This window comes from Sander lucioperca, chromosome 20 (assembly GCF_008315115.2).
Source record: "Sander lucioperca isolate FBNREF2018 chromosome 20, SLUC_FBN_1.2, whole genome shotgun sequence".
Classification (NCBI taxonomy): domain Eukaryota; kingdom Metazoa; phylum Chordata; class Actinopteri; order Perciformes; family Percidae; genus Sander; species Sander lucioperca.
The window spans coordinates 23,133,874-23,158,805 of NC_050192.1; the positions used below are offsets into that span (position 1 = coordinate 23,133,874).

A 24,932-nucleotide genomic window follows, 5' to 3' on the forward strand; every position below is an offset into this window, starting at 1 on the left:
TTAAAATAACAATGAAATGCTGCGTTATTGACTTTAGACCAGGTTTTTGTTGGTCAATGGTGCCATCACTTCCCGCTGCCTCAAGATAGCAATACTCCCAGAATGCACCTGAACACACCTCCCTGTAAGACCAGCCATGGGCCACAGATGGGAGCAGGTGCATTTCTTGTTTAAACGACGTGGACGCTGGACGGGAAACTGACTACGTCGGTCTTAAACTAGCAAAGACTCTTGGGTCAGGCTTTGGGCTGTGCCGGGTGCGAGATAGGACCCAGAGAGTTAAAATGCTGTGGCGAGCAAATGTTTGTTGTTACGATGTGAATAATTCCTACAAAAGAACATCCCGAAACACGTGTAATGTTTTGAATCTGCACAAAGTTTAACACAATACAGCAGATTAATTAATAATAATATTCACATGAAAAGAGACATTTGCACCATAACTTGTTGCAGAAGAATTCACCAGAATGTAGGAAATTAAGCATTTGATGCTCCAAAATAATGTTGAACACAAAGTTACGCTGTTCACAGAATGTGATGTGAATGTGATATGTTGAATACAGCATAGTATCGCGATACTCTCCGTGGTAATACTTCATCGATACACAGACGCCAAGTATGGATCTATTATTATATATGTGTTGGTCAGTTTGTCTGCTTGATGATCCCATTTTGCAGCAATAACATTGAAGTGAGATGAACAAACAAAGAAATATATCTTTTTAGATAAAACAGATGTTGACAAAGTTTACTTTTTGGGGACATACTTTGAAATTAGGAAAAATTTTAAGTTGGAAAAAAGGAAATACGTCACAATATATCGCAGGATATTGCAATGTGTTTAAATCGCAATAATATTGTATCATGACACAAGTATCGTGATGATATCGTATCGTGAGGCCTCTGGTGATTCCCACCCCTACCATATATAGAGGTGTACTCCTTGACCCAGCGGCCGCAGGTTCGACTCCGCCCTGCGGCCCTTTGCTGCGTGTCATTCCCTCCTCTCTCCCCTTTCATGTCTTCAGCTGTCCTGTCAATAAAGGCCTAAAAATGCCCAAAAAATAATCTTTAAAATAGAGTTCTGTTCCAAGGTGGACCGCGTCCCGTCTCTCGGTTCAGGAGGAAGACGGGACGCTGCTCTACGCGTCTGAGAAACGAGCCGTGATTCTGTCCTCTCGTCATTCGGCGTCGGCCATCTCTACGTCATCATGTGACCCGGCTGCTCTCTTCTTCTTCTTCTTATTCTTCTTCTTGGTCGGAGCAGACGAGGAGTCCGGTTTCTTCGGCGCCGCTGCTGCCGCAGCGGCCACTTTAAGACAACAACAGAGGAAACATTTTAGATTAACGGCTTATCTTTAGTGCTGGAAGAAGTATTCAGATCCTTTACTGCAGTAAAAGTACTAATACCACACTGTAACAATACTCTGTTACAAGTTAAAGTCCTGCAGTTAAAATGTGACTTCAGTAAGAGTCTGTAAATATCATCAGGAAAATATAGTTTAAGTATTAAAAGTTAAGAATAATCCTCACGTTTCAGAAAGTGGAAACTATCCAAACAGTTGTGTTTAATGGTCTAATCATCTCAGCTGGAATTGTTATTACAAAGAGAGGGAGAGAGAGAGAGAGAGAGAGAGAGAGAGAGAGAGAGAGAGAGAGAGAGAGAGAGAGAGAGAGAGAGCAAGACAGAGAGATAGAGAGAAAGAGGGAGAGAGAGACAGAGAGAGAGACAGAGAGAGAAAGCAAGACAAAGAGATAGAGAGAAAGAGGGAGAGAGAGACAGAAAGACAGAGAGAGAGAAAGACAGAGACAGAGGGAGAGAGACAGAGAGACAAAGAGAGGGAGACAGAGAGAAAGAGAGAGAGAGGGAGGGAGAGAGAGGGAGACAGAAAGAGAGAGAGAGACCAAGAGAGGGAGACAGAGAGAGAGAGAGGGAGACCGAAAAAGAGAGAGAGAGAGAGAGAGAGAGAGAGAGGGAGGGAGAGACAGAGAGACAAAGAGAGGGAGACAGAAAGAGAGAGGGAGACAGAAAGAGAGAGAGACAGAGAGAGAGGGAGACAGAAAGAGAGAGAGAGAGAGAGAGAGAGAGAGAGACAGAGAGACAAAGAGAGGGAGACAGAAAGAGAGAGAGAGACAAAGAGAGGGAGAGACAAAGAGAGGGAGAGACAGAGAGAGAGAGAAAGCTACTAAAAAAGGTATGTTGCTAAAAAGTAATAAGTGAATGTATTAACCGTTATGTCGTTGAGGACCTTCGACCGTTGAGTGAAGAGACTTGTAGTCGTGTTTGTTAGTGAAAGGTTCAGTAACTATTGGTCGTCTTTATGAAGGACATTCCTTTGATGTAGGGCTTTAATAAAGCTGTAAACGTGGTAACACGGAGACTAAACTCATCTTTTTATTACCGCGAGCACATTCTGTTACGACCAACATGTCTTATGTTTGTAATGTTGTTGCTTTCCGTTTGTTTTTATTATCAAAACGTCATTTTTATTGCTGTAACTGTCAGATCTGATGTCGTTGTAAAGGTTATTGTCTGTCCTGTGTTGCTTTGTCTTTGTTTATAATAAACCTAATCTAGCTTTAGTCCAACCTTTTCTTTTTTCAAAGTGTTCTGAATTTATTTCTTCAAAATATTCCCACTTTTTTTTAAGATTTATTGACTTTTTTCTCAAAATAATTCAACTTTTTCTTTTTTATTTATTTATTTTTTAACAGTTTTGCTACTTTTTTATTCTCAAAATAGTCCAACTTTTTTCTAGTGTCCACAGAGTGGTTGCTAGTCTTCCTGGGGTCCACACAGTTTAAACTAATTAATTAATTATTCAACAAGCACACTTACTGCCCATCTAAACGGGATTCATTCATTGGTGTTTAAGGAACTTTTTAAAAGACAGTCTGCTTTTGGTTTGTCTCCTGAGCTAGGGTTGGGTACCGAAACCCGGTTCCACTTAATGTGTGGACTGAAATATTTATCCTCTGTCGCTCTGAAACTGACGTAAAAATATCCCCCTCTCTCTGTAGTCTACCGTTAGCTAGCTACCGTAAATATACACTACTTTTAAAATGCCATATTTTCCCTCTGGGCTCACCAAAACGGACGTAAAAGCATATTCACTGGGAGAGGTGTCGTATCTCGCCAGAGAAGCAAATGTGGTCATTTTTCTGCTAAAGAACTGCTGAAGTTTGAAGCTGGTTGGCATACCAACTCAACATTTATTTAGTTGTTACTTGTTAATAGTGTAACTGTTATTTGTTAAATTATTGTAGTTGTGTGCTAGGTGACTTAGGTTTACTTATTATATATTTAAGTACTTTAAAACAATATATTGTTACATTTAAATAATTTTCAATTAAAAAAAACTCTATAAAAAGATCCTCTCTTTGATGTCATTTTTCAGTTTTTCAAGTACCAGTTCGGCATCGGAATCGTAAAAATCCAACCGGTACCCAACCCTACCCTGACCAACGGCCGTGCACCGTGTCCGAAACATAGACGCAGTCCCGTTACATGTTGTCCTCCGTTACCTTCCATACTGGCCTTCTCCTGCTGCATGTGCTGCAGCTGTTTGATCAACTTCCTCTTCTTCTTCCCAGACAGCGTGATGTTCGCCCGCGCACTCGACCTGAAACATGAAACACAAACGTCTAACTTCACTCTGAACGGGGTTTCTGCAGGTTACACAAATGGCGTTTTTCCATTACATGGTACCTGCTTGACTCGCCTCTACTCGCCTCGACACACTGTGCGTCCGTTTTCCATTGTAGATTTTAGTCCCGCCTCAGCGTGGCTGGTCGTCTGCCGGCTCGACGCACACACCAGCGCACAAGTATAAACATCAGGCCACTTGAGCTTGTTTTACAGTTCTGTGGAGGCTCCACCAGAGCTTTCTCCGTAGCCTGTGTAAGTGGCCTGATGTTTATACTTGTGCGCTGGTGTGTGCGTGGAGCCAGCATGTGTGTGTGTAGTTAGGCTACGGTGAAATCTCTGCTGGAGCCTCCACAGAACTGTAAACAAGCGGCGGCGCAGTAAACTGCCGTGACCTAACACGAGACACACCCAGAACGTGGAAGGTGTGTGTTGTTGTTGCCAGAAGACACATTTAGTTTCTAAAGAAGCTGGAGGCAGCAAAAAAATAAACACAGCTGGCTGAACTATTTAAAATAGCGGGTTTGTTCAGGACACCCCCGTCTGTCTCTTTCACGTCACCTTTTCGGCTCGCCTCAGCTCGCTGGGAACCTCGACTGAGGAAGTACTACATAAAGTACCTGTTAGCAGGTACCAGGGACTTTTTTTCGTAATGGAAAACCAGAAAAGGGGAGTAGAGTCGAGGCGAGTCGAGCAGGTACCATGTCATGGAAAAACGCCAAAAGAGTCACAGCTTAACTCTTGTGTTGTCTTCCCGTCGACCGTGCAAGACGCAACTTTTAGTTTCTCTGGGTCAGAATATTAAAATTAAAACCCCAAGACACTTTTGTCACTTTTCACAAAGTTCTGTTTTTTAAAGACATTTTTGTTGTTTTTAACCACGTTTTTGAAGCTTTTCTCCGACATTTGTCTCTTTTTTTCAAAGTTCTTTTGTCAATTTCTTTCTTCAAATGCCATAAAATTGAATCAAACACCCAAATTCAATGAAAGTAGTGAACTGATCATTTATTTTAAATGTGAAGAGCGTTGGACAGAACCACCCACGTATTCTTTTTTTTTTTTTTTTTTTTTTTACAATTAGGATGAAAGAAACCTGAATTTCTGATATAGAAACTTTTTGAAAATGGGTCAAATTTGACCAGAGGAAATCAGGAGGGTTAACACTTCTAAAGACCATTATGAATGAAATGTAAAGACCTATAGTATATCACAAATAGAGGTGCAACGATGAATCGATTAATCGATTCATCATTTGAGTCATTTTTTTATTAAAAAATAATCAGATTTCTCTGATTCCAGCTTGTTAAATGTGAAGATCTTCTAGTTTCTTCTCTCCTCTGTGACAGTAAACTGAATATCTTTTGAGTTTTGGACATAACAAGACATTTGAGGACGTCCTCTTAGTCTTTGGGAAACACTGATCCACATTTTTCACCATGTTTTGACATTTTTATAGATCAAACAACTAATCGAGAAAATAATCGACAGATTAATCAACTATGAAAATAATCGTTAGTTGCAGCCCTAGTCACAAATGCAGAGTCAATTGCTTTCTTGCATAAAAAGAAGTTGGCTTCAAACCCGTTGTTAGCGACTGGCTTAAACCGAGCCCTGAGCTGCATCTCTCTTACGGCGTTTTTCCATCACATGGTTCCTGCTCGACTCGCCTCTACTCTCCTTTTCTGGTTTTCCATTATGAAAAAAAGTCCCTGGTACCTGCTAACAGGTACTTTATGTAGTACTTCCTCAGTCCAGGTTCCCAGCGAGCTGAGGCGATCCGAAAAGGTGACGTGAAAGAGACAGACGGGGGTGTCCTGAACAAACCCGCTATTTTTAAACAGTTCAGCCAGCTGTGTTTTTTTTGTTGCTGCCTCCATCTTCTTTAGAAACTAAATGTGTCTTCTGGCAACAACACACCTTCCACGTTCTGTGTGTGTGTTGCGTTAGGTCACGGCAGTTTACTGCGGCCGCTATATGACGACCAGCCACGCTGAGGCCGTACCAAAATCTGCAATGGAAAACGGACGCACAGTGCGTCGAGGCGAGCAGGTACCATGTAATGGAAAAACACCATTATCTGATAGCTCCTCATTGTTCTGTCCCTCCTCGGTGAAGGCTGTCTCAAAGCTCTTATTCCTGCCCCGAGGAGAGGGGACCTATAGGTGAGGAGTCAAGGTGCTTCTCAAGGCCCTTAAATTGCCTCCTCGACTCCTCCACTTGCCTCCCTTCCTCTTGTCAAATCACGGGAGGAGAGAGGCAACGGGCAAATGTGTTTTAGAGAGATGAGACGTCCTTTCCTCTGAAGTAGAGTTGCCCAGTATTGACAAAATGTGAATTTTGCGATATCTATATTCATTCCGATATTCTTAAGCATACAGTACATGAAAACATCAAAATAGATTAATAGAATATCAACATCAGGGTTTATTTAAACACACGCTTCAGTTCACTCTGTCCTCACACTTCTTGTTTCTTTCGCTGTCTCTATGCGCATCTCACAAAATATTGCATACTTTTCAGTACATTTTCGATATTGATATTGCAAAAAAAATTATATTGAGTCGATATATCGTGCACCCCTACTCTGAAGCGTCACGTGAATCCGTCAGCTGTTTGGGCGGAGTTAGCAACTCCTTCAGCTGCACGGCTTCCAGGAAGGCTGCTGTCTGTATCCTCTCCTATAGCTCCTCCGTGATCCCTCCTCGCTCCTCAGGGCAGGAATAAGAGCTTTGAGACGGCCTTCACTGAGGAGGGACAGAACAACTTCCTGTTCAGTAGAGGACCGAGGAGTTGAGGAGCTATCAGATAAGGGTGATGAGATACAGATACAGAGAGCAGCCTTCCTGGAAGCCGTGCAGCTGAAGGAGTTGCTAACTCTGCTCAAACAGCTGACGGATTCATGTGATGCTTCAGAGGAAAGGACGTCTCATCTCTCTAAAACACATTTGCCCGTTGCCTCTCTCCTCCCGTGATTCGACAAGAGGAAGGGAGGCAAGTGGAGGAGATGAGGAGGCAATTTAAGCGACATGAGATGCACCGCTGGATTCTCTTTTTTTAAAATACATTTTGGCCTGCTTTTTTATCACTTTTGCTGACTTTTTATTTATTTTTAATGATGGCTAAGGAACCTTTGACTTTTTTGGGGCTTTATGTCGACCAAACTGCAACTACATGAGACATGTAATAATACAGTTATCCCTCCTGTTTCCTCAGGTCAAATCTGACCCATTTTCAAAAAAATTCTACATCAGAAATTTGGGTTTCTTTCAACCGAATTTTTAAACAAAATAATGTGGATGATTCCCTACAACGCTCTTCACAAGTTAAATACATGATCAGTTCACTACTTTCATTTAATTTGGGTGTTTTATTCAATTGTATAGCATGTAAAGAAAATTTGATAATAGAACGTTGAAAAATGTAGGACTTTTTTTTCAAAAAAAAAGTGACAAAAAAAACTTGGAAAAATGTGACAAAAACATCCAGAAAAGTGACTAAATGTCGGGAAAATCTTCAAAAATGCCAGGAAAAGTGACAAAAACTTCTAAAAAATTAACAAAAACATCGGTAAAAGTGACAAAAACCTGGAAAAAGCTTAAAAAACATCCAAAAAAGCGCTGAAAATAGACAAACTTTTAAAAAAGTGACAAAAAAGACAACCAAAGTGTTGGATTTTTTTTAAACATTTTGACCCACAAAAACTAAAAGTTGCTGCAGGTCAACGGGGAAGACAACACGAGGGTTAAAGACATCTGACTTTTCTCTTAAATAAAAGTAATTTAACTGTTCACGTCTGGCCCTTAGTGAAGGTTAGTTTGACTTTAAAATGGAGGGAAAAGCCTGCACATGAAGAACGTCTGCGCTGCTGTAGCGTCAGAATATAAACGGAGGTTTCATCGATCACTGACTTTCTCTTCTTCAGGTGATGGATGGTGATGAGTCCCTCGTCGATCACGGCTCCGACTATCAGACGTCTCTTCCTCTTCTCTCTGCTCAGAACTCGCCGCCGCTTGTTCAGATTCCTGCCGAGTTCCTGCAGGGCAGAGACAAACTCAATCAGCAAAAACCTAAAATCAACAACGGGACAGACTCATGTTCACAGCTCACAGATCCACAGTCGGCCCTAACCGACGCGCTGCCCTACATGTCAGCTATTTGTTGTTGTTGTTTCTGTGTTTTATTTTGATTTTTACGATGTTGCGATTCCTGCAGAGTCTGTGTATGGAGCTAGAAGAGTCTCAATAAAGATAAATGCAAACACTACATTCACATATGCACACATGATTCATAAATACACACACAGGATACACAAATGCGCACAAAATTCACAAATAGACACAAAATTTAAGAAGCACAGAAGATTCACAAATGCACACAAGATTCAGAAATGTTTTTCTGATGCACACACAAATATATCTTGATTTACAAACTGCTTGCGGTCTGTGAACTTCACTGCATTTGTGTGTGAATTTTGAGACTGCCCTGACTTGGCTCGACACACAAATGCCTTTTTTTAAACAGGGAATGATCTACAACCAATCAGATATCTCCCTTGTTTTAGCCAATCACAAGAACGCACCCCACGTGGGGGATTGTTTACTTATAAGCCAATCACATGAACGCGTTCACACAGCGCTATATGAATGTGGCGTGTTCTTGTGATTGGCTAAAACAAGGGAGATATCTGAATCTTGTCCTGTGCATTTCTGAACTTTGTGTGCATTTGTGAATCTTCTGTGCTTTTTAAATTTTGTGTGTGTATTTGTGAATTTTGTGCGCATTTGTGTATCCTGTGTGTGCATATGTAAATGTAGTGTGTGCATTTATCTTTATTGAGACTCTTCTAGCTCCATATCTGTGCAGGGCGACAACTAAATGAGAAAAACCTAAAACAACGACAGGACACGGCCACGTTCAGACAAAACGTAGCAACACGGTTTTTTAACATAAATCATGAGCACCGTGTTGCCACGGTTTCCTGGTTGAACAACGTGTTTCTTCTGAACGCTGTGAAACTGCTTTGATATATGTTGTCTCTTGTTTATTGGCTGTGTCCCAGCTGATAGCCAATCAGCTGAGACGTGTCTGTAAACTGGTGGTGATAGAAAGGCAGAGCGCCTGCGCACACAACAGGGTGTTCAACGCACCCCCGTTTCAGTTTTTAAAAAACGTGTTGCTACATTTTGTCTGAAAGACAAACAAAACACATGTAGTTTATAAATCTGATGTTTGATTCTAAAGTAAACTAGCCGACAATATAACGACTACAAGTCACGCTGAGATGATCAGACCATTACACACACAACTGGTTGGATCCTTTACACTTTCTAAAATGTGTGTATCTGTGTCTGTGTGTGTGTGTGTATGTGTGTGTGTGTGTGTGTATGTGGGTGTGTGTGTATATCTGTGTGTGTGTGTGTGTGTGTGTATATATATCTGTGTGTGTGTGTATGTGTATCTGTGTGTGTGTGTGTGTGTATGTGTATCTATCTGTGTGTGTGTGTATATCTGTGTGTGTATGTGTGTCTGTGTATGTGTATATCTGTGTGTGTGTGTGTGTGTGTGTGTGTATCTGTGTGTCTGTGTGTGTATATCTGTGTGTGTGTGTGTGTGTGTGTGTGTGTGTGTATCTCTGTGTGTGTGTGTATCTGTGTGTGTGTGTGTCTGTGTGTGTGTTCACACTTTCTAAAACATGAGGATTCTTCTTTACTTTTAATACTTTAACTAAATTTTCCTGATGAGACTTACACATTTTTACTGAAGTAACATTATTACTGCAGGACTAACAGAGTATTATTACAGTGTGGTATTAGCCAGTACTTTTACTGCTAACGTTAGTAACGTGTTTACGTTAGCTCTCCTCGCTAACTGCTAACGTTAGTAACGTGTTTACGTTAGCTCTCCTCGCTAACTGCTAACGTTAGTAACGTGTTTACGTTAGCTCTCCTCGCTAACTGCTAACGTTAGTAACGTGTTTACGTTAGCTCTCCTCGCTAACTGCTAACATTAGTAACGTGTTTACGTTAGCTCTCCTCGCTAACTGCTAACGTTAGTAACGTGTTTACGTTAGCTCTCCTTGCTAAATGCTAACGTTAGTAACGTGTTTACGTTATCTCTTTGCCGCCCAGTTATGATGACAACACACGGCGTTTAAGCGTCTTCTCCTTTACTTTTATTTACTTTAACTTTATCATCTTATAGTTCATATTAAATAGAGTTTCTTACTGTTTTCGGCCTGTTGATTTTTCCTCCTGGCGGAGACATGTTGGTCCTCGTGGGGAGAATGTATGATGCTTCTTCTTCTACTGTTTTAACACTTACCGTCAGATCCCCGGACCGGCGGCTCTTTACTGCCCCCTCAGGCCTCTACACACATTACAGCCAGGACTAGGATTACAAATTAAATAATAAAATTAAATGACAATTAATATAATTTTTTAAATATAAAAAATTAAATAAAAAATAAATTTCCCTCTCAGGTCTGTCCACACATTGCAGCCATGCTTATAATCAAAAATTTAAAAATAAAAAAGCTATAAAAATAATGATAGAAAAAATAAATATTTAATAAAAATAAAATAAAATAAGAAATACATGAAACAAATAAAAATAAATAACAAATAACAAATAACATAATTTGCTCTGTATTTTCTAAATAAATGAGATAATCATGTGCAAAGTCAACAAACTAATAACAACACCATCTATATTACTTAAAGATATGATTATCTCCCAATATCTCAAACCCACACCAAAATAAAACTGGATTAATCTAATAATAATAATTAATAATTAGTGTCTAAGAATTGTATAATTCAGGTCTAATATGGCATTACATGCAGTTTCCAATTACAGCATGATTCAGGAATATGGTGTCTATACAACCCTCCCTTTAGAAATGACTGAATATAAGACCTCCCTGTGCTGTGTATCTGCTGGAGCGAGCAGCGTTAATAACTTCAAAACAGTACAAGTTTAGTATGATTACGCATCTAAAATGCTTTAATTATGTGACGAATTTATAAAGAGTCCATACATTTAACAATACATATGAATCCATCTTTCGTAAAATTACGTATCTGGATAAACAAAGTAAGTAAACATTGAACAGACAGATTTCTGAATGGAGTTTCATACCCGGTGTGTTTCACGACAGTGCAGCTGCATTTTTTGGGGGCCTATAAGTGAACAAGGTGTACCCGGTCCACCAAACATTGGGCCGTCTTAATTCTGCACATATTTCTGTTACTGTAGTACTGTAGATGGGGCCAAAGCACACCAAAACCAAATTATTTCATATTGCTGCGTTCTGCTGCTCACAGTAAGAATCTCGGTAGCTCTAGCACAGAAACACAGCTGGTTGTCCGTTACTGCCACCCGGTGGCCATATCCGGGTACTACAGCGTTTACACATGGGCCTTTTTTATTTATTTATTGTGGTATTTTTCTTTTTTCATTCATATTTTTTCAACAGTGTAACACATTTATATCGTATATATATAGTACGTGGGTAATTCTACAGTTGTAATAATAATACAGCAGTGATATAGACTGTCTATTCATGTATATTGTGTTATTACCATATCACTTTCGCATATCCTTCGTCTTACTAACACCTCACTTTGACCCGGCTTTGTAATGCCTACTTAATCTGCACTTTTTAAATTAATCCAGATATTCAAGTTTGGCCAAACTAAATTTCCCATAATGCAACTGCATCCTCCCTGTAGTTGTGCTAATCAACCTTTAAACATCCGCAGCATCTCATTAAGAAAGTGTTTGGATCATAGACTGTAAATATTATTATATTCATATATACAGTCTATGGTTTGGATGTTATTAAACGTAACACTAAAATAATTAGAAAAATATCCTGAACAGCAAACAAGTAGAGATGAATCCCCCCCCCCATCCTGGAGTTCACTGACTTTAAAAGTTAAACAGAAAGACCACAAACACATCACAGTAACTTTATGCTTTTATTGTGAAAAGAGACAGAATTCAAAACAAAACATGACAAGTCAACGGAATTTCTACAATTTAATGATCACAGCTTCCATCTTCTTCTCAAGTCCATCTCAAGTTCATTCGTTAGTTTATAACAATAACCTGAAATATTTCTGTAAGTGTGATCCTGCACACTCAACTGACTCAACTGATCAGCAGTGAGAAACAGGAGGAGACTCTCCGTCCTCCACAGAACACAGAGACACTGAGGAACCAGAGCAGATCCTAAACCCAGGATAGAGAGGCTGAGTGAATGTGGTGTTGAAGGTGTGGAGGTGGATCAGTGAGTCAGAGGAGACTGAGTAGAAGGACAGAGAGCCAGCAGGACAGTCCACATACACTGCTACTCTACCAGAGACAGAGGAGGAGGAGATGGATGTTTTTCTGTTATTGTGCCAGACAGAGTAACCATCATCAGAGCACATCAGACTCCAGGACTGATCATTACCTCCAAACAAACAGTCATCACTCTTTCCTTTCCTCCTGATTCCTCTGTAACTCACTGATATTACAAACCTTCCTCTCCTCTCGACCTCCCAGTAACAGCGACCAGTCAGACCATCTCTACACAGCAGCTGAGTAAAGTAATCAAACCTCTCTGGATGATCAGGATATGGCTGATCCTCCTTCACCCGTGTCACCTTCCTGTTGTTGTCAGACAGTTTGAGTTTTCTGTTCACTGTGTTTGTGTCCAGTGTGAGTTCACAGGAATCTGACGGAGAGAACGAGACACAACACAGCTGCAGTTATTAACCAATCAGCACGTAGAGGTAGAGGGTTGAATGAGTGATGTCACAGTTTGATGAATGAAATTAAAAACACACTTACACTAACAACTGGAGAAACAGCTTGACTTTAAAGGGAGTCTGGAACTTCTTCCCTGGGATCTAACATTTTACTGTTTAGGCTATCGTTACATTTGATGTGTTTACCGTCCATAAAATTATGTCTTTTTCACAGACTACATGTTACATAATGATGACATTAGCTGAAATTGACAGTATGACACTAATTTTTGCTTGCAATATAAAAACAATTCGGCGAGAGAGAGAGAGAGAGACAGAGAGAGAGAGACAAAGAGAGAGGGAGCTCAACCTGGAATACACTGCAACAGGATCTAAAACTGTCCAATTTGATCCCACTAGGGGATTTTAAAATAATTTTAAAGCTACTGGAAAAAACATCTTCGGAATCCTGTTCTTGTTTTTAGTACTTACTTGGCACTTTAGTTTAAATATTGTATAGTACATATTGTGTATACCATTGTAATCTATTTGTCTGTCTGTAACTGATGTTGTGTAATGTCCGAAAACAGGTCTCACTTGAGAATGAGACCCTGTCTCAATGAGATTACCTGTATAAATAAAGGTTAAAAAACAAAGACAGAGAGAGAGAAAGACAGAGAGAGAGCTGATGGTGAGCATGTATGGAGATGTAAATAACCTGATTTCTCTGTGTGCCATGTAGCCTAAACATCACATCCTGAATATGATCAAAAACAGGATAATCCTCATAACTGGAATATTCATGTCCATGTAAACACAATCATACAAACAACATGCTAGATCCGTGGGTTCAGCGATAGAGCAGCAACCAGCAGTTTATCTACGGCAGTGGTGGGCCGTGTATTTTACACCTGGGCCTTCAGTTCTATCCTACAGCAATTAAATCACCTTTGAATAACCTCACCGACACTAGGGCATTACCGTGTGGAATAACGTGATTTAACACAAGGCTCAACACATAGAGATACCTAATATACTACTGCAGAGACATGAACACACGCTGACTGAAGCCATCTCTTTCACGTAGTACTACAGGATGCTGCATCACATATAGTCAAAATGAATGCAATTACCAAAGAAACCAAAACAAACCCAAAACAATTGGTCATAATTACTCATACGATGACCACAAAGCAACCAAAAACACAAAGAACACAATCAGTGATCAACAGGCCTCCCCACAAATTCCAGCCAAGCAGCAGAGGCTTAACACACACGTCATCATGCACACACAAAGGCACAGCGGCCACTGACAATCCTCAAATCTTTAACACCTAAAGCAAGCAGTAACAGCTAGTAAAACAATTTTACTAAAATGCTGAAAAATCCATTAAACTTATCAAAAGCTGCTCATCATGTGAAGAAAAAGTAAAAGTACATCCATCTTTCATTAACTTTACATCTAAAAATGTCAACAAAAGCGTATACAATGTTGGAACCGAGCAGTGTGTTTAACTGATCTTAAACAAAACACATGGCTTCACACAAAGGAAGGGCCTGTACGTAATTCTCAAAGCCCGGAAACTTCGCACTTCCATGTGAAAAAGGTTTCAAAATGGAGAAAGCACGTAGCCTCACACGGGGCACCAAAATGTTGGGAACTGGGGAGGTACAGATTATTTATTATTACAAATTATTGGCAATTTATCAAATATGTTTTATCAATATTAATAAAGTTATGAATATGTGTATTAATAACTTTACCAAATTGACAAATAATCAAAATGGGGCAGCACCCTGAACTCAGGGGCCAATAACTGACTGTGAAAAACAAGGTGGTGTTCCTTTTATAATACAGATCTTAATTAATTAATTAATATATCTTGTATCCTTGAAAGGAACAACGAAGGGTGAAATTCGAGCACTAACCTGTATAACAGCCTTGATTACAATATGCACAAAAAAAACACACAACTTATTGTTAAAGTCTAATAGAATTTATTTAACTTAAAAAATACTGATGTTCAACCAATAATTCTTCAATCATCAAACTCTATCGACTTAAAACAGTTTTAGCAAACCAAACCACATGCAAGCTTGAGTGTATGTGTGTGCATGTAGGACAGGAGAAAGGAGAAGGGGAAGGAGTTGCGGGGTCACGTTGCCTTGTGCTAAGCTAGGCTAAACCTGTCCTGGACCTTTCTCTGTCGAGTTGAAACTGATATGATCCCGGGAAAGAGGGGAAAAAAGAATGTTTCATTTTAGTTCCTGGAGATGTTCTCCTTTAAAACTTCCTACACAAATATTTCCTTTTTATATTCATTAGTGTTTGTACCTGAGAGTGTCCAGTCTCCAGAGAGGATCCTTCAGTCCCGCTGACCGTAGCTTCACTCCTGAGTCTCCTGGATGATTGTAGCTCAGGTCCAGCTCTCTCAGATGGGAGGGGTTGGAGCTCAGAGCTGAGACCAGAGAAGAACAGCCTTCCTCTGAGATCAGACAGCCTGACAGACTGCAAACACACAGAACAACACACAGGAACCCTCTGTCAACACGTGGAGCCATGTGTTTGTTTTATGTTTGTTTGTTGTCCAGGTACATTTTGGTCCAGATTTATAATAAATCTTTAAAAACAGACTGTCATCTGTGGTATTTAATTATTCAACAACAAAAGCAAACGATGAAAAACCCTCATGTAAAGTAACTGAGTTTAATAAGTGCTGCCGAAGTTTATAATATCGGCAAAGAAAAAGTTACACGTTAGCCGTTTATCAACTAAAGTTAGTCAGAGTTTAAATGGTCACCAGTTGAATGGGTTAATGAATCCTGACCTTAGAGTCTCCAGTGTGCAATGTGGACTCTTCAGTCCAACAGAGATCAGCTTCCCTCCTGAATCCTGCAGGTTGTTGTTACTCAGGTCCAGCTCTCTCAGACTAGAGGACTGGGAGCTGAGAACTGAGGACAGAGCTTTACAGCTTTTCTCTGACAGATTACAGCCACTCAGTCTGGAGAGACAACAGGAAGGAAACAAGATATTTATTATTAAATCTTGTTGAAAGATATCAGAGTATTTATTGATGAATAAATCCCACTTACAGAGCTTTGTTGGAGGCTTTGACTACTGGCAGCAGCCTCAGAAGAGCCTCTTCTGAAGAAGAGTATTTCTTCAGGTCAAACACGTCCAGATCTTCTTTTGATGACAATAAGATGAAGACCAGAGCTGACCACTGAGCAGGAGACAGTTTATGTGGAGAGACTTCCTGATCTAAGGGCCTGTTGGATCTCCTCCACTAGAGAACGATCATTCAGTTCATTCAGACAGTGGAACAGATTGATGCTTCTCTCTGCAGACAGATTCTCACTGATCCTCTTCTTGATGTACTGGACTGTTTCCTGATTGGTCTCTGAGCTACTTCCTGTCTGTGTCAGCAGACCTCGTAGGAGATTCTGATTGGTCTGCAATGAAAGACCCAGGAGGAAGCGGAGGAACAAATCCAGGTGTCCATTTTGACTCTCTAAGGCCTCGTCCACAGCACTATGGTAGAACTGTGTTGATTTGTTTTTGTTTTTTAACACATCAGACCACAGGTAGGTTTGTTTTTCTGACAGCAGGTTGACTCCAGAGATGGTGAATGTCAGATGGACATGAAGAGCAGCCAGAAACTCCTGAACACTCAGATGGATGAAGCTGAACACCTTGTTCTGGTACAGTCCTCTCTCCTCTTTAAAGATCTGCGTGAACACTCCTGAGTACACTGAGGCTGCTCTGATATCGATGCCACACTCTGTCAGGTCTGATTCATAGAAGATCAGGTTGCCTTTCTGCAGCTGCTCAAAAGCCAGTTTTCCCAGAGACTCCATCATCTTCCTGGTGTCTGGACTCCAGTGTGGATCTGTCTCAGCTCCTCCATCGTACTTGATGTTCTTCACTTTGGCCTGTACCACCAGGAAGTGGATGTACATCTCAGTCAGGGTCTTAGGCAGCTCTCCTCCCTCTTTAGTCTTCAACACGTCCTCCAGAATTGTAGCAGTGATCCAGCAGAAGATTGGGATGTGGCACATGATGTGGAGGCTTCGTGATGTCTTGATGTGGGAGATGATTCTGCTGGCCTGCTCCTCATCTCTGAATCTCTTCCTGAAGTACTCCTCCTTCTGTGGGTCAGTGAACCCTCTGATCTCTGTCACCATGTCAACACACCCAGGAGGGATCTGATTGGCTGCTGCAGGTCGTGTGGTTATCCAGAGGCGAGCAGAGGGAAGCAGATTCCCCCTGATGAGGTTTGTCAGCAGCACACCCACTGAGGTGGACTTTGTAACATCAGTCAGGATTTTAGTGTTGAGGAAGTCCAGAGGAAGTCGACACTCATCCAGACCGTCAAAGATGAACACAACCGGGAACTCTTCAAACCTACAGATTCCTGCTTCTTTGGTTTCACTAAAGAAGTAATGAACGAGTTCCACCAAGCTGTACTTTCTCTCTTTCAGCACATTCAGCTCTCTGAAGGTGAATGGAAATGTGAACTGGATGTCCTGGTTGGCTTTGTCTTCAGCCCAGTCCAGAGTGAACTTCTGTGTTAAGAGTGTTTTCCCGATGCCAGCCACTCCCTTTGTCATCACTGTTCTGATTGGTTCATCTCTTCCAGGTGGGGTTTTAAAGATGTCTTCATGTCTGATTGTTGTTTCTGGTCTGTCTGGTTTCCTGAATGCTGTTTCAATCTGTCGGACCTCATGTTCATCATTGACCTCTGCCATCCCTTCCTTTGTGATGTAGATCTCTGTGAACATCTGATTCAGATTGGTTTGGTTTCCTGCTTTAGCAATCCCCTCAAACACACACTGGAACTTCTTGTTTAGCTTAGATTTGAGTTTACGCTTACAAACTCCAGAATGACTTCCTGAATGAATACAGAACAAAGAACATCACTAAGTGATTTATAAAGAAACAGGAACATATTTTGACCCTTCTGTGGAGACATTAGTAAACGTCCCATTAGTCCAGCAAGTTAAATCTTTAGAGAAATCCTCTTACTGTGCTGCAGACGGTCAGCCAGCTCGTCCTGCTTCATTCTCCTCAGGAAGTCCAGTGTGATCTTCAGAAATGCCTCTCTGCTCCTCCTCTGCTTTTCATCCTCACCCTTCCTCTGACTCTCTGAGCATTCTGGGTAATCTGGACTCAGAACCTTCTGGATCTTCTTCAGCTCGTTCCTTACAAAAGTGACAATGTTCTCCTCCAGCAGCTGGAACAGAAGATTATATGAATGACACAATCAAACTGAAATCATGGAAGCAAACATCAGATCCATGTTGGACAGACTTACAATCCACTGGTCTGAAGCATGGAGATGATTGTGAACAGAATAGATGTAACAGTAGTTGTTGTACATGTACAGACCATAAAGATGGAGTCCACGTGTGTTTGATGCTGCTGGGCAGACTGACCACTGGGAACCTCTGAGCTCTCCTGGTCCACTCTGTGGAGGAATCAGGAAGAATTAACTCACATCATGTCTGTCCACACAGAGACAAACACAAGGTAAAGGTCCTGTGACTTAAAGTGTTTATTACGACATAGAATCAGATGGTTTCCCTGACATTAAAGTGTTGGTGGTACTGCTGACCCCACTGTGAATCAACAGAAAGAACTAAGAAGTAAACAAGGGCTACAACATGGTTGGCCTAAAGGACTCCTGAAGCAGCAGACTGGTATCATGATGCCAGGAGGTCTGCAGCTTCTGTGGTCATGGAAGCAAACATTCGTAGGTAGAAATTTGGGGAGTCAATGGTGAAAAACCTTCTGTTGGCCTCAAAATGATTTTAGCAAACCATCAGCCGACTCAGGAGGGGGAAGCAGAGCTTAGATGGCCTGTTTGTAGTCAGGGAGAACTGCTGCCCTGGACTGAGGATAACACGGAAGCTTATTACATTCACCATAAAAAAGAAAAATGTAGAAACCTTATCTTGTAATTACGAGATCCGGATCTCGTAATTTTGAGAAAAGACTTCGTAATTACGAGATCCTGATGTCGTAATTTTGAGAAAAGATCTCGTAATTATGAAATTAATGCATTTTCACAACAACAGAAAACAGCTCTCTTGTGTGAAGCTTTCAGGCTAGCTGATGCCATGGATGCAAATAGACCTATGTCATGTGTTGTTTTTGTCTTACGGTGCTTACACACCAACCAGACGGCCGACCGTCGGCAGTAAAGCCAGTCGGACTGATCAGTCGGGTCCCCGAGGTCCAAAAAAATGCCTCAAAACACACTGAGGCGACGCCGACCTGAGCGTACGCTCTGTGCGTGCGCAAAACGTAATACGTCTCAATAGCAGCAGGCGGCGCTTCTCTGTATTGTTTCCCAGAAAATGAAAACTGGCAGCTGATTGGACGAACGCGTCACGTGGGTCTTTTTTCTCCGGAAATTCACAGCCAGACTGTCAGAATACGATCTCATATTGGACTAAAATAGTTCACCGAAACGTGTTTCTGAAAACATTTTAAGCAAGAAATAGGCCGTGCAGTTTCTGAATCTGTCTTCATTTCAGATCAACAAAGGTTAGTTTAAAAGATTTTTGTCAGATTTTGAGAGGCTCATCCGTTCGCCATTTCTGGGTGAGTCCCGACTGCCCCGTCTCCGATTGAGCATGTCGGGTCAGCCAAAATAAAGGCCGACGGCTCCTCCAATGGACGACGGCATGGAACACACCGAACAGACTCTAGTCACCGACCTCGCCAGACTGTCCAACGGCCGATAATCGGGTTGGTGTGTCAGCTCTCTTAAAGATGAGACATGGTTTTTAATCCACAGTAAGCTTGTGCTCAAACTTTAATGTACCAACATCATCACCAAAACCTAGCTTGTAGCTACTCTTCTTCATCTCCCTTAATACCAACATACACCATGGTCATATACCTAGACACCCAGCTGGTCACACTAGGTATTACAGTTGATTTATTACAACACACATCTCACCTGTTTAGTAATAATCCGTTTTTATTTTAGTTTGGGTTTGATATGGGGGGATGCTAATGTCTTGAAGTACTATAGATGGGATTGTTATCAGTTTGTCGACTTTGCACAGGCACCTCAGGACTTTGCGGTTGTTCCGGCGGAAAGCCCATTCTGATCTTTTGGACATTGTAGTGTTTCTGCAGGATCAGTTGAACAGATATGTCCATTAACTAATACTATCTATAAAGTTACATTAGAAGTATCATGCTAACTTAACCCAGCTGAATTTAAGGTTACCTCACGGTGGTACAGTTGATCACTGAGCCGTGGCCTACTGACAACTAGCTAGATATGCCACCTTCCAGGTGCTTAAAATTATCTCATAATTACGAGATCTTTTCTCAAAATTACGAGATCAGGATATCGTAATTACCAGATAACGTGTCTAAATTATTTTTCTATGGTGAATGTAATACGCTTCTGTAGGATACTGCCTTTTGCTTGGTTCCCCTTCTTAACTTTTGATCTGACATCCAACTGGCAAACCTAGATCCAACATTTGGGAAGAATTTTGCGTTTTGACCAATTTGGGTCAGGAGACTTGTTGGAAAAAAATCTGGAAGGGGCACTCTGAGGCACATACATCCCAACCATCCCCCTGGTATTCCCAGTTGGAGAAGAACATTTGGAAAGAATTTTGCATTCATGATTTTTAGCCTACCCTATGGCTATGAGAGATTTAAAATGCTTTTTAATGGGGCTAAAACACCAGATAATATTGGACCAAACTAGGTCCAATATTAAATTGAGATCTACAGTTGAAGACTGGTTTTACTGGACAGCTTTCAGATGTGAGAATATGAATATATATGAAGAAGAAAGACACTAAAAATAAATTTCAAAACTTCTCTGGATACATAAAAGTTGAAACATGAATCAGCAATATTATAATATCCTTATAATATTATTAACAGCTTACCTCTTTTCAGCAGAGGGTTGTTGACCTTTAAAGTCAATGAGGCCTTGTTTTGACCGGTCACTCTTGAAAGACACACAGCTCGGTTCAGGTTCAGCAGAGTCTGGTCTCCAATGGGTCCTGTTACACAGAGAGTAAGACCAACAGGGATGGAAATTCACTTTTTAGTATTCAGACACAAAAACTGCTGAAGATACAAGCAGCAACTAAAACAAGATTAACACAAAGAAGTTCTGTAAACTATACAAAAAACTGAGTTAAAAAGCTAAAACACCAGAGAATATATTGGACCAAACCAGATCCAATATTTACCTAAAGTCAAGAGTTGAAGACTGGTTTAACTGGACAACTTTCAGATGTGAGAATATAAATGGATGTGAAGAAGAAAGATGCTGAAAAAAAACTCCAAAAACTTCTCTGGATACATAAAAGTTAAAACATGAATCAGTAACATTATAATATTAACAGCTTACCTCTTTTCAGCAGAGGGTTGTTGATCTTTAAAGTCAATGAGGCCTTGTTTTGACCAGTCACTCTTGAAGGACACACAGCTGGGTTCAGGTTCAGCAGAGTCTGGTCTTCTGGGAAAATGGGAAGAAGATGTTGTCTTAAATCAGGAAAAGAATGCCTACTTCAAATACAAATATAGTCTGGTGGGGGTGTTTCATTGATGAGGTTTGTTTATTTTGGTCTGGGTCAGAGGCCGAGTTGAAAGAGTTCCATGCTTTTTTGAATAGCATTAAACTATATTTGGAATATAGTAAAGATCGTATTAATTTCAGTTACATTGTACCTTTGTGTGTAGTCATGAAAATTCTGGTCGATGAAGTGCAAAGGAGGACATCCAGTGGTCTTTGTATAATACTACAACCCTGAACCGCCTGCCAAATGGAGGCCTCTGATTGGTGGTTTGAAAGCTTATAAGAAAGTCTTTTCCTGTTTGAAAATGATTGACTCCCTGAGGAAGGCTTGTATGCCGAAACGTGTCGGAGTGTTTTAAAGGTTGAGTCAGCCAACTCAGGTGCAGACCTGCCAACCTTGAAGACATTTTATGAGTACACCCCCCCCCCCCCCCCACGCGTGCACCCGACAGCCCACCGCCAATTTACGCTCCACCGTTGCCCACCCACCAGTGACAAACCTATGAGATACCTAATACCATAATACATAATATACACATGGCGTCTGCAATCTGAAAATGTAGGTGGAGAGGGGGGAGATTATGATAGGCTACTATGAGTAGGTCATATTCCTGCATATTGTTACAAATATTATGAATTACATTACACACACACACACACACACACACACACACACACACACACACACTTCAAAGGAAAAGTAGATGTAATTTATATTCAAATACATTGTTTGGCTCATCACTACCTCCTAGATTGCAATAAATTATTATTACTGTGTAGAGGAAAGGAGTGGATGAATGGCTGCAGGTGTACTGAAACTACACATATGTTTTCTTCTTTCTGTTTTGATGCTGAAAATAAATTTCAAAACTTCTCTGGATACATAAAAGTTAAAACATGACTCAGCAATATTATAATATTATTAACAGCTTACCTCTTTTCAGCAGAGGGTTGTTGACCTTTAAAGTCAATGAGGCCTTGTTTTGACCGGTCACTCTTGAAGGACACACAGCTGGGTTCAGGTTCAGCAGAGTCTGGTCTTTGATGGATCCTGTTACACAGAGAGTAAGACCAACAGGGATGGAAATTCACTTTTTAATATTCAGCCACAAAAACTGCTGGAGATACAAGCAGCAACTAAAACAAGATTAACACAAAGAAGTTCTGTAAACTATACAAAAAACTGGGTTAAAAAGCTAAAACACCAGAGAATATATTGGACCAAACCAGATCCAACATTTAACTAATGTCAAGAGTTGAAGACTGGTTTAACTGGACAACTTTCAGATGTGAGAATATAAATGGATGTGAAGAAGAAAGATGCTGAAAAAAAACTCCAAAAACTTCTCTGGATACATAAAAGTTAAAACATGAATCAGTAACATTATAATATTAACAGCTTACCTCTTTTCAGCAGAGGGTTGTTGATCTTTAAAGTCAATGAGACCTTGTTTTGACCGGTCACTCTTGAAGGACACACAGCTGGGTTCAGGTTCAGGAGACTCTGGTCTCTTCTGGGTCCTGATAGAAAAACACATTTATTGAGGGTCACATGTTCAGTTAATGTCTCCCTGCATAAAATATAATATTAATATGAATATGTATGTAGGCCTAATTATTAACAATTAAATGCCAATAATGCCTTACTTTTTGTCCAAAACTCAATTAAAATATCTTTTGAAATCAGAATAAAAAAATCTAAATATAATATTTCAAAATGTTGTCTAAACAGAAAGATATTTTAAGTGAGACAGGAAATTATTTTGCAAAAATATTCTCATTTTAGTCATCAACAACAATAATTCCTTTTCACAAAAAAACACTTTATTTGAAGGAGTGTGCATGTGACTGACATGACACAAAACAACCCAGACGGGACATAGTTACATCCAATGAGACTCCAATTTGCTGGATGTTCACAACTCACCTCAATCTTCTTCTTAACATTTCAATTTCACTTTCCATTGCAATTCGCTCCTTCTGCCATTCAAGTCTCTCCATCAATCCTCTCTCCTCCATTTCTATTCGCATCTCCCTTACAGGTCTTTTTTTTAAAGCGGTGGCTCCATGGACCGGTTACTCTTCATGGACACACAGCTGGGTCCAGGTTCAGGTTCAGCAGGGTCTGGTCTCTGATGGGTCCTGTTAGAAAGAGAGGAAGACCACTTTTTAATCTCCAGAAACAGAAGCTGCTGGAGAAACTAGAAGCTATCAAGCAGAAAATAAAGTCTGAAGCTCTTCACTGAATGAGTTCTGCTCTCTGCTCATCCTCAGTCATTCATTCTCTTTCTGGGAGAACAGGAACATTGTTAAGACTGCAGGACTAATGTCATCTTTCTGCCCTCTAATGGAGACAAGACTCCATTATGACAATCAATCTCACCTTTCTGTCCTGTGCAACCTCCTCCACACATCACTACAACAGTAACAGAGGCATTTAGGTCACTACATTTTATTCTGAAAGGTCCCAGAGGAAACAGTAGAGTCCTGTTGTGTCTGACTTTACGCTGGTGGAGACGACGGTGTGTTTTCTGACAGCAGGAGAAAGGCTCGGACCCCCCCCCCATCTTCAAACTCAGCCTTCATTTAGATCTCAACTACACAGCTGTAAAGTTTTCTGACTGCAGCCTCACGGTTGTGACAGACAGACGTAGAAACACCTGACAAAGTATTTAAAACCTCCTCTGTAGTAGTTCATGCTACAACATATAGATTTTCACAATACGAGCTTTGTTTCTTCTCTCTGTGTAACTGTGGTTTTTGTCAGTGTGTATTTTTTCTTCCTTTGTCCCGTGAATGCAACACCATGGGACTTTCCACACGTCAATGTGCTTTTCACTGATTGGCCAGTAAAAAGGAAGTAAAAACGGCCATTTTCTGCAACTAAATGATGGTTGCGCGCGCGCACACACACACACACACACACACACACACACACACACACACACACACACACACACACACACAAAAAGACAAAAAAGAAACTTGTTTTTACTGCCATTAGAAATAAGTTCAAACACTTGTGTTTAACTTTCTCTGAAACTAAACGGAATTTAAACGGTGCCAGATGATGTTTAAAGAGTTTAAATTAAATTATATTTTAAACTCCGTGGTACAGACGGAGAAATGAAGAGCTTCTCTTCTTTACTGTTTCTGCTGCTAAACGCCGCTGGAAATGTCCGATGTGTTTATCATCAGAAATAAATGATCTATAAGACAGTAACTCGGCCAGATACCCACACAACATGGCGGCGGATCTTTGTGAATAAGACGCTAGTTGTTATTAATCACTAGTCCAGTTGTGTTGGTTTCTCTGCAGCTTTCTGCTCTTAAACTAAACTAAACTAAACTAACCACAGACTTGAGTTGACGATTCAAACCAGACAGACGAGTTATATTACCTTCAGATGGAGCTCCACACGGAGAGAAAAAACTGCGTCACATCAGCCTCTGGAAAGTGAAAGTAAACTTTAAACAGGAAACAAGAGGAACAGCCCAGAGAGGGTCAGCATTACCTAATCTAGTAATACACAGACTGACAGTTAACATGTAATAACACATGTAATAGAGTTGTTTTTTAATCTAAAGTATGTTTTGATTATAACAGAGGATGACGTGTTGAGAGTACACACAGACTCCAGGGTGTTTAAAGAGGTTTGTCCTGAATTCATTTAAAAACTATGAGACCGTTGGCTCCAACATTCATTCAGACTGCACTAGTTGGAACAATATACAATACTTAATAATATAATATGTTAACTCCACGTTATCAATATTAACAATTAAAAATTAAAGTTAACAATATTTCCGTGGGCTGCTCTTCAGTGGAAAGTTTACATTCACTGTACCAACGGATCATCTCACGCCTTTATACTCACATAACACATACACTAAATGAAAATAAAATGTCATTTTTTACAAATATATACTAAAGTAAATAATACATTGTGTTAAAAAAGTGTTTATTGGTAATAAGTATTACAAAATAAA

At 40.4% G+C, this 24,932-nt stretch overlaps 2 protein-coding genes across 3 annotated transcripts; both read right to left on the reverse strand.

Moving 5' to 3' along the window:
• Positions 1 to 1,078: 1,078 nt before the first annotated feature.
• On the reverse strand, positions 1,079 to 10,041 carry c20h11orf98 (chromosome 20 C11orf98 homolog). 2 transcript variants are annotated; one of them, XM_035996328.1, is made up of 4 exons: positions 9,872 to 10,041; positions 7,555 to 7,679; positions 3,526 to 3,623; positions 1,079 to 1,297 (listed from the first exon to the last, which is right to left on the reverse strand). In XM_035996328.1, exons 1-4 carry the CDS (start codon positions 9,908 to 9,910, stop codon positions 1,182 to 1,184), a joined length of 378 nt encoding a protein of 125 aa, XP_035852221.1. In that variant the 5' UTR covers positions 9,911 to 10,041; the 3' UTR covers positions 1,079 to 1,181. The 2 variants fall into 2 exon arrangements, with proteins under 2 accessions (XP_035852221.1, XP_031133238.1); XM_031277378.2 differs by having other exon boundaries at positions 1,079 to 1,312.
• Positions 10,042 to 15,365: 5,324 nt separating this feature from the next.
• LOC116034685 lies at positions 15,366 to 24,460 on the reverse strand. Its single transcript, XM_035996392.1, has 9 exons — positions 24,344 to 24,460; positions 22,870 to 23,084; positions 22,347 to 22,463; positions 21,877 to 21,993; positions 20,775 to 20,882; positions 20,305 to 20,421; positions 17,815 to 17,846; positions 17,101 to 17,270; positions 15,366 to 15,380 (listed from the first exon to the last, which is right to left on the reverse strand). The coding sequence occupies exons 2-9, from the start codon at positions 22,971 to 22,973 to the stop codon at positions 15,366 to 15,368; spliced, it is 780 nt and encodes a 259-aa protein (XP_035852285.1). The 5' UTR covers positions 22,974 to 23,084; positions 24,344 to 24,460.
• Between the last annotated feature and the right edge of the window lie 472 nt (positions 24,461 to 24,932).

Coding starts and splice junctions, on each gene's coding strand:
- LOC116034685 (XM_035996392.1), bottom strand. CDS start 22,973: ATGCGAATAGAAATGGAGGAGAGAGGATTGATGGAGAGACTTGAATGG. Junction 20,422..20,774: donor CAACCCTCTGCTGAAAAGAG/GTAAGCTGTTAA, acceptor TCTGTGTAACAG/GACCCATTGGAGACCAGACT. Junction 17,271..17,814: donor GAGCTCAGAGGTTCCCAGTG/GTCAGTCTGCCC, acceptor GTATTCATTCAG/GAAGTCATTCTGGAGTTTGT.
- c20h11orf98 (XM_031277378.2), bottom strand. CDS start 9,910: ATGTCTCCGCCAGGAGGAAAAATCAACAGGCCGAAAACA. Junction 7,680..9,871: donor AAATCAACAGGCCGAAAACA/GTAAGAAACTCT, acceptor TCTGCCCTGCAG/GAACTCGGCAGGAATCTGAA. Junction 1,313..3,525: donor GGAGAAGGCCAGTATGGAAG/GTAACGGAGGAC, acceptor GTTGTCTTAAAG/TGGCCGCTGCGGCAGCAGCG.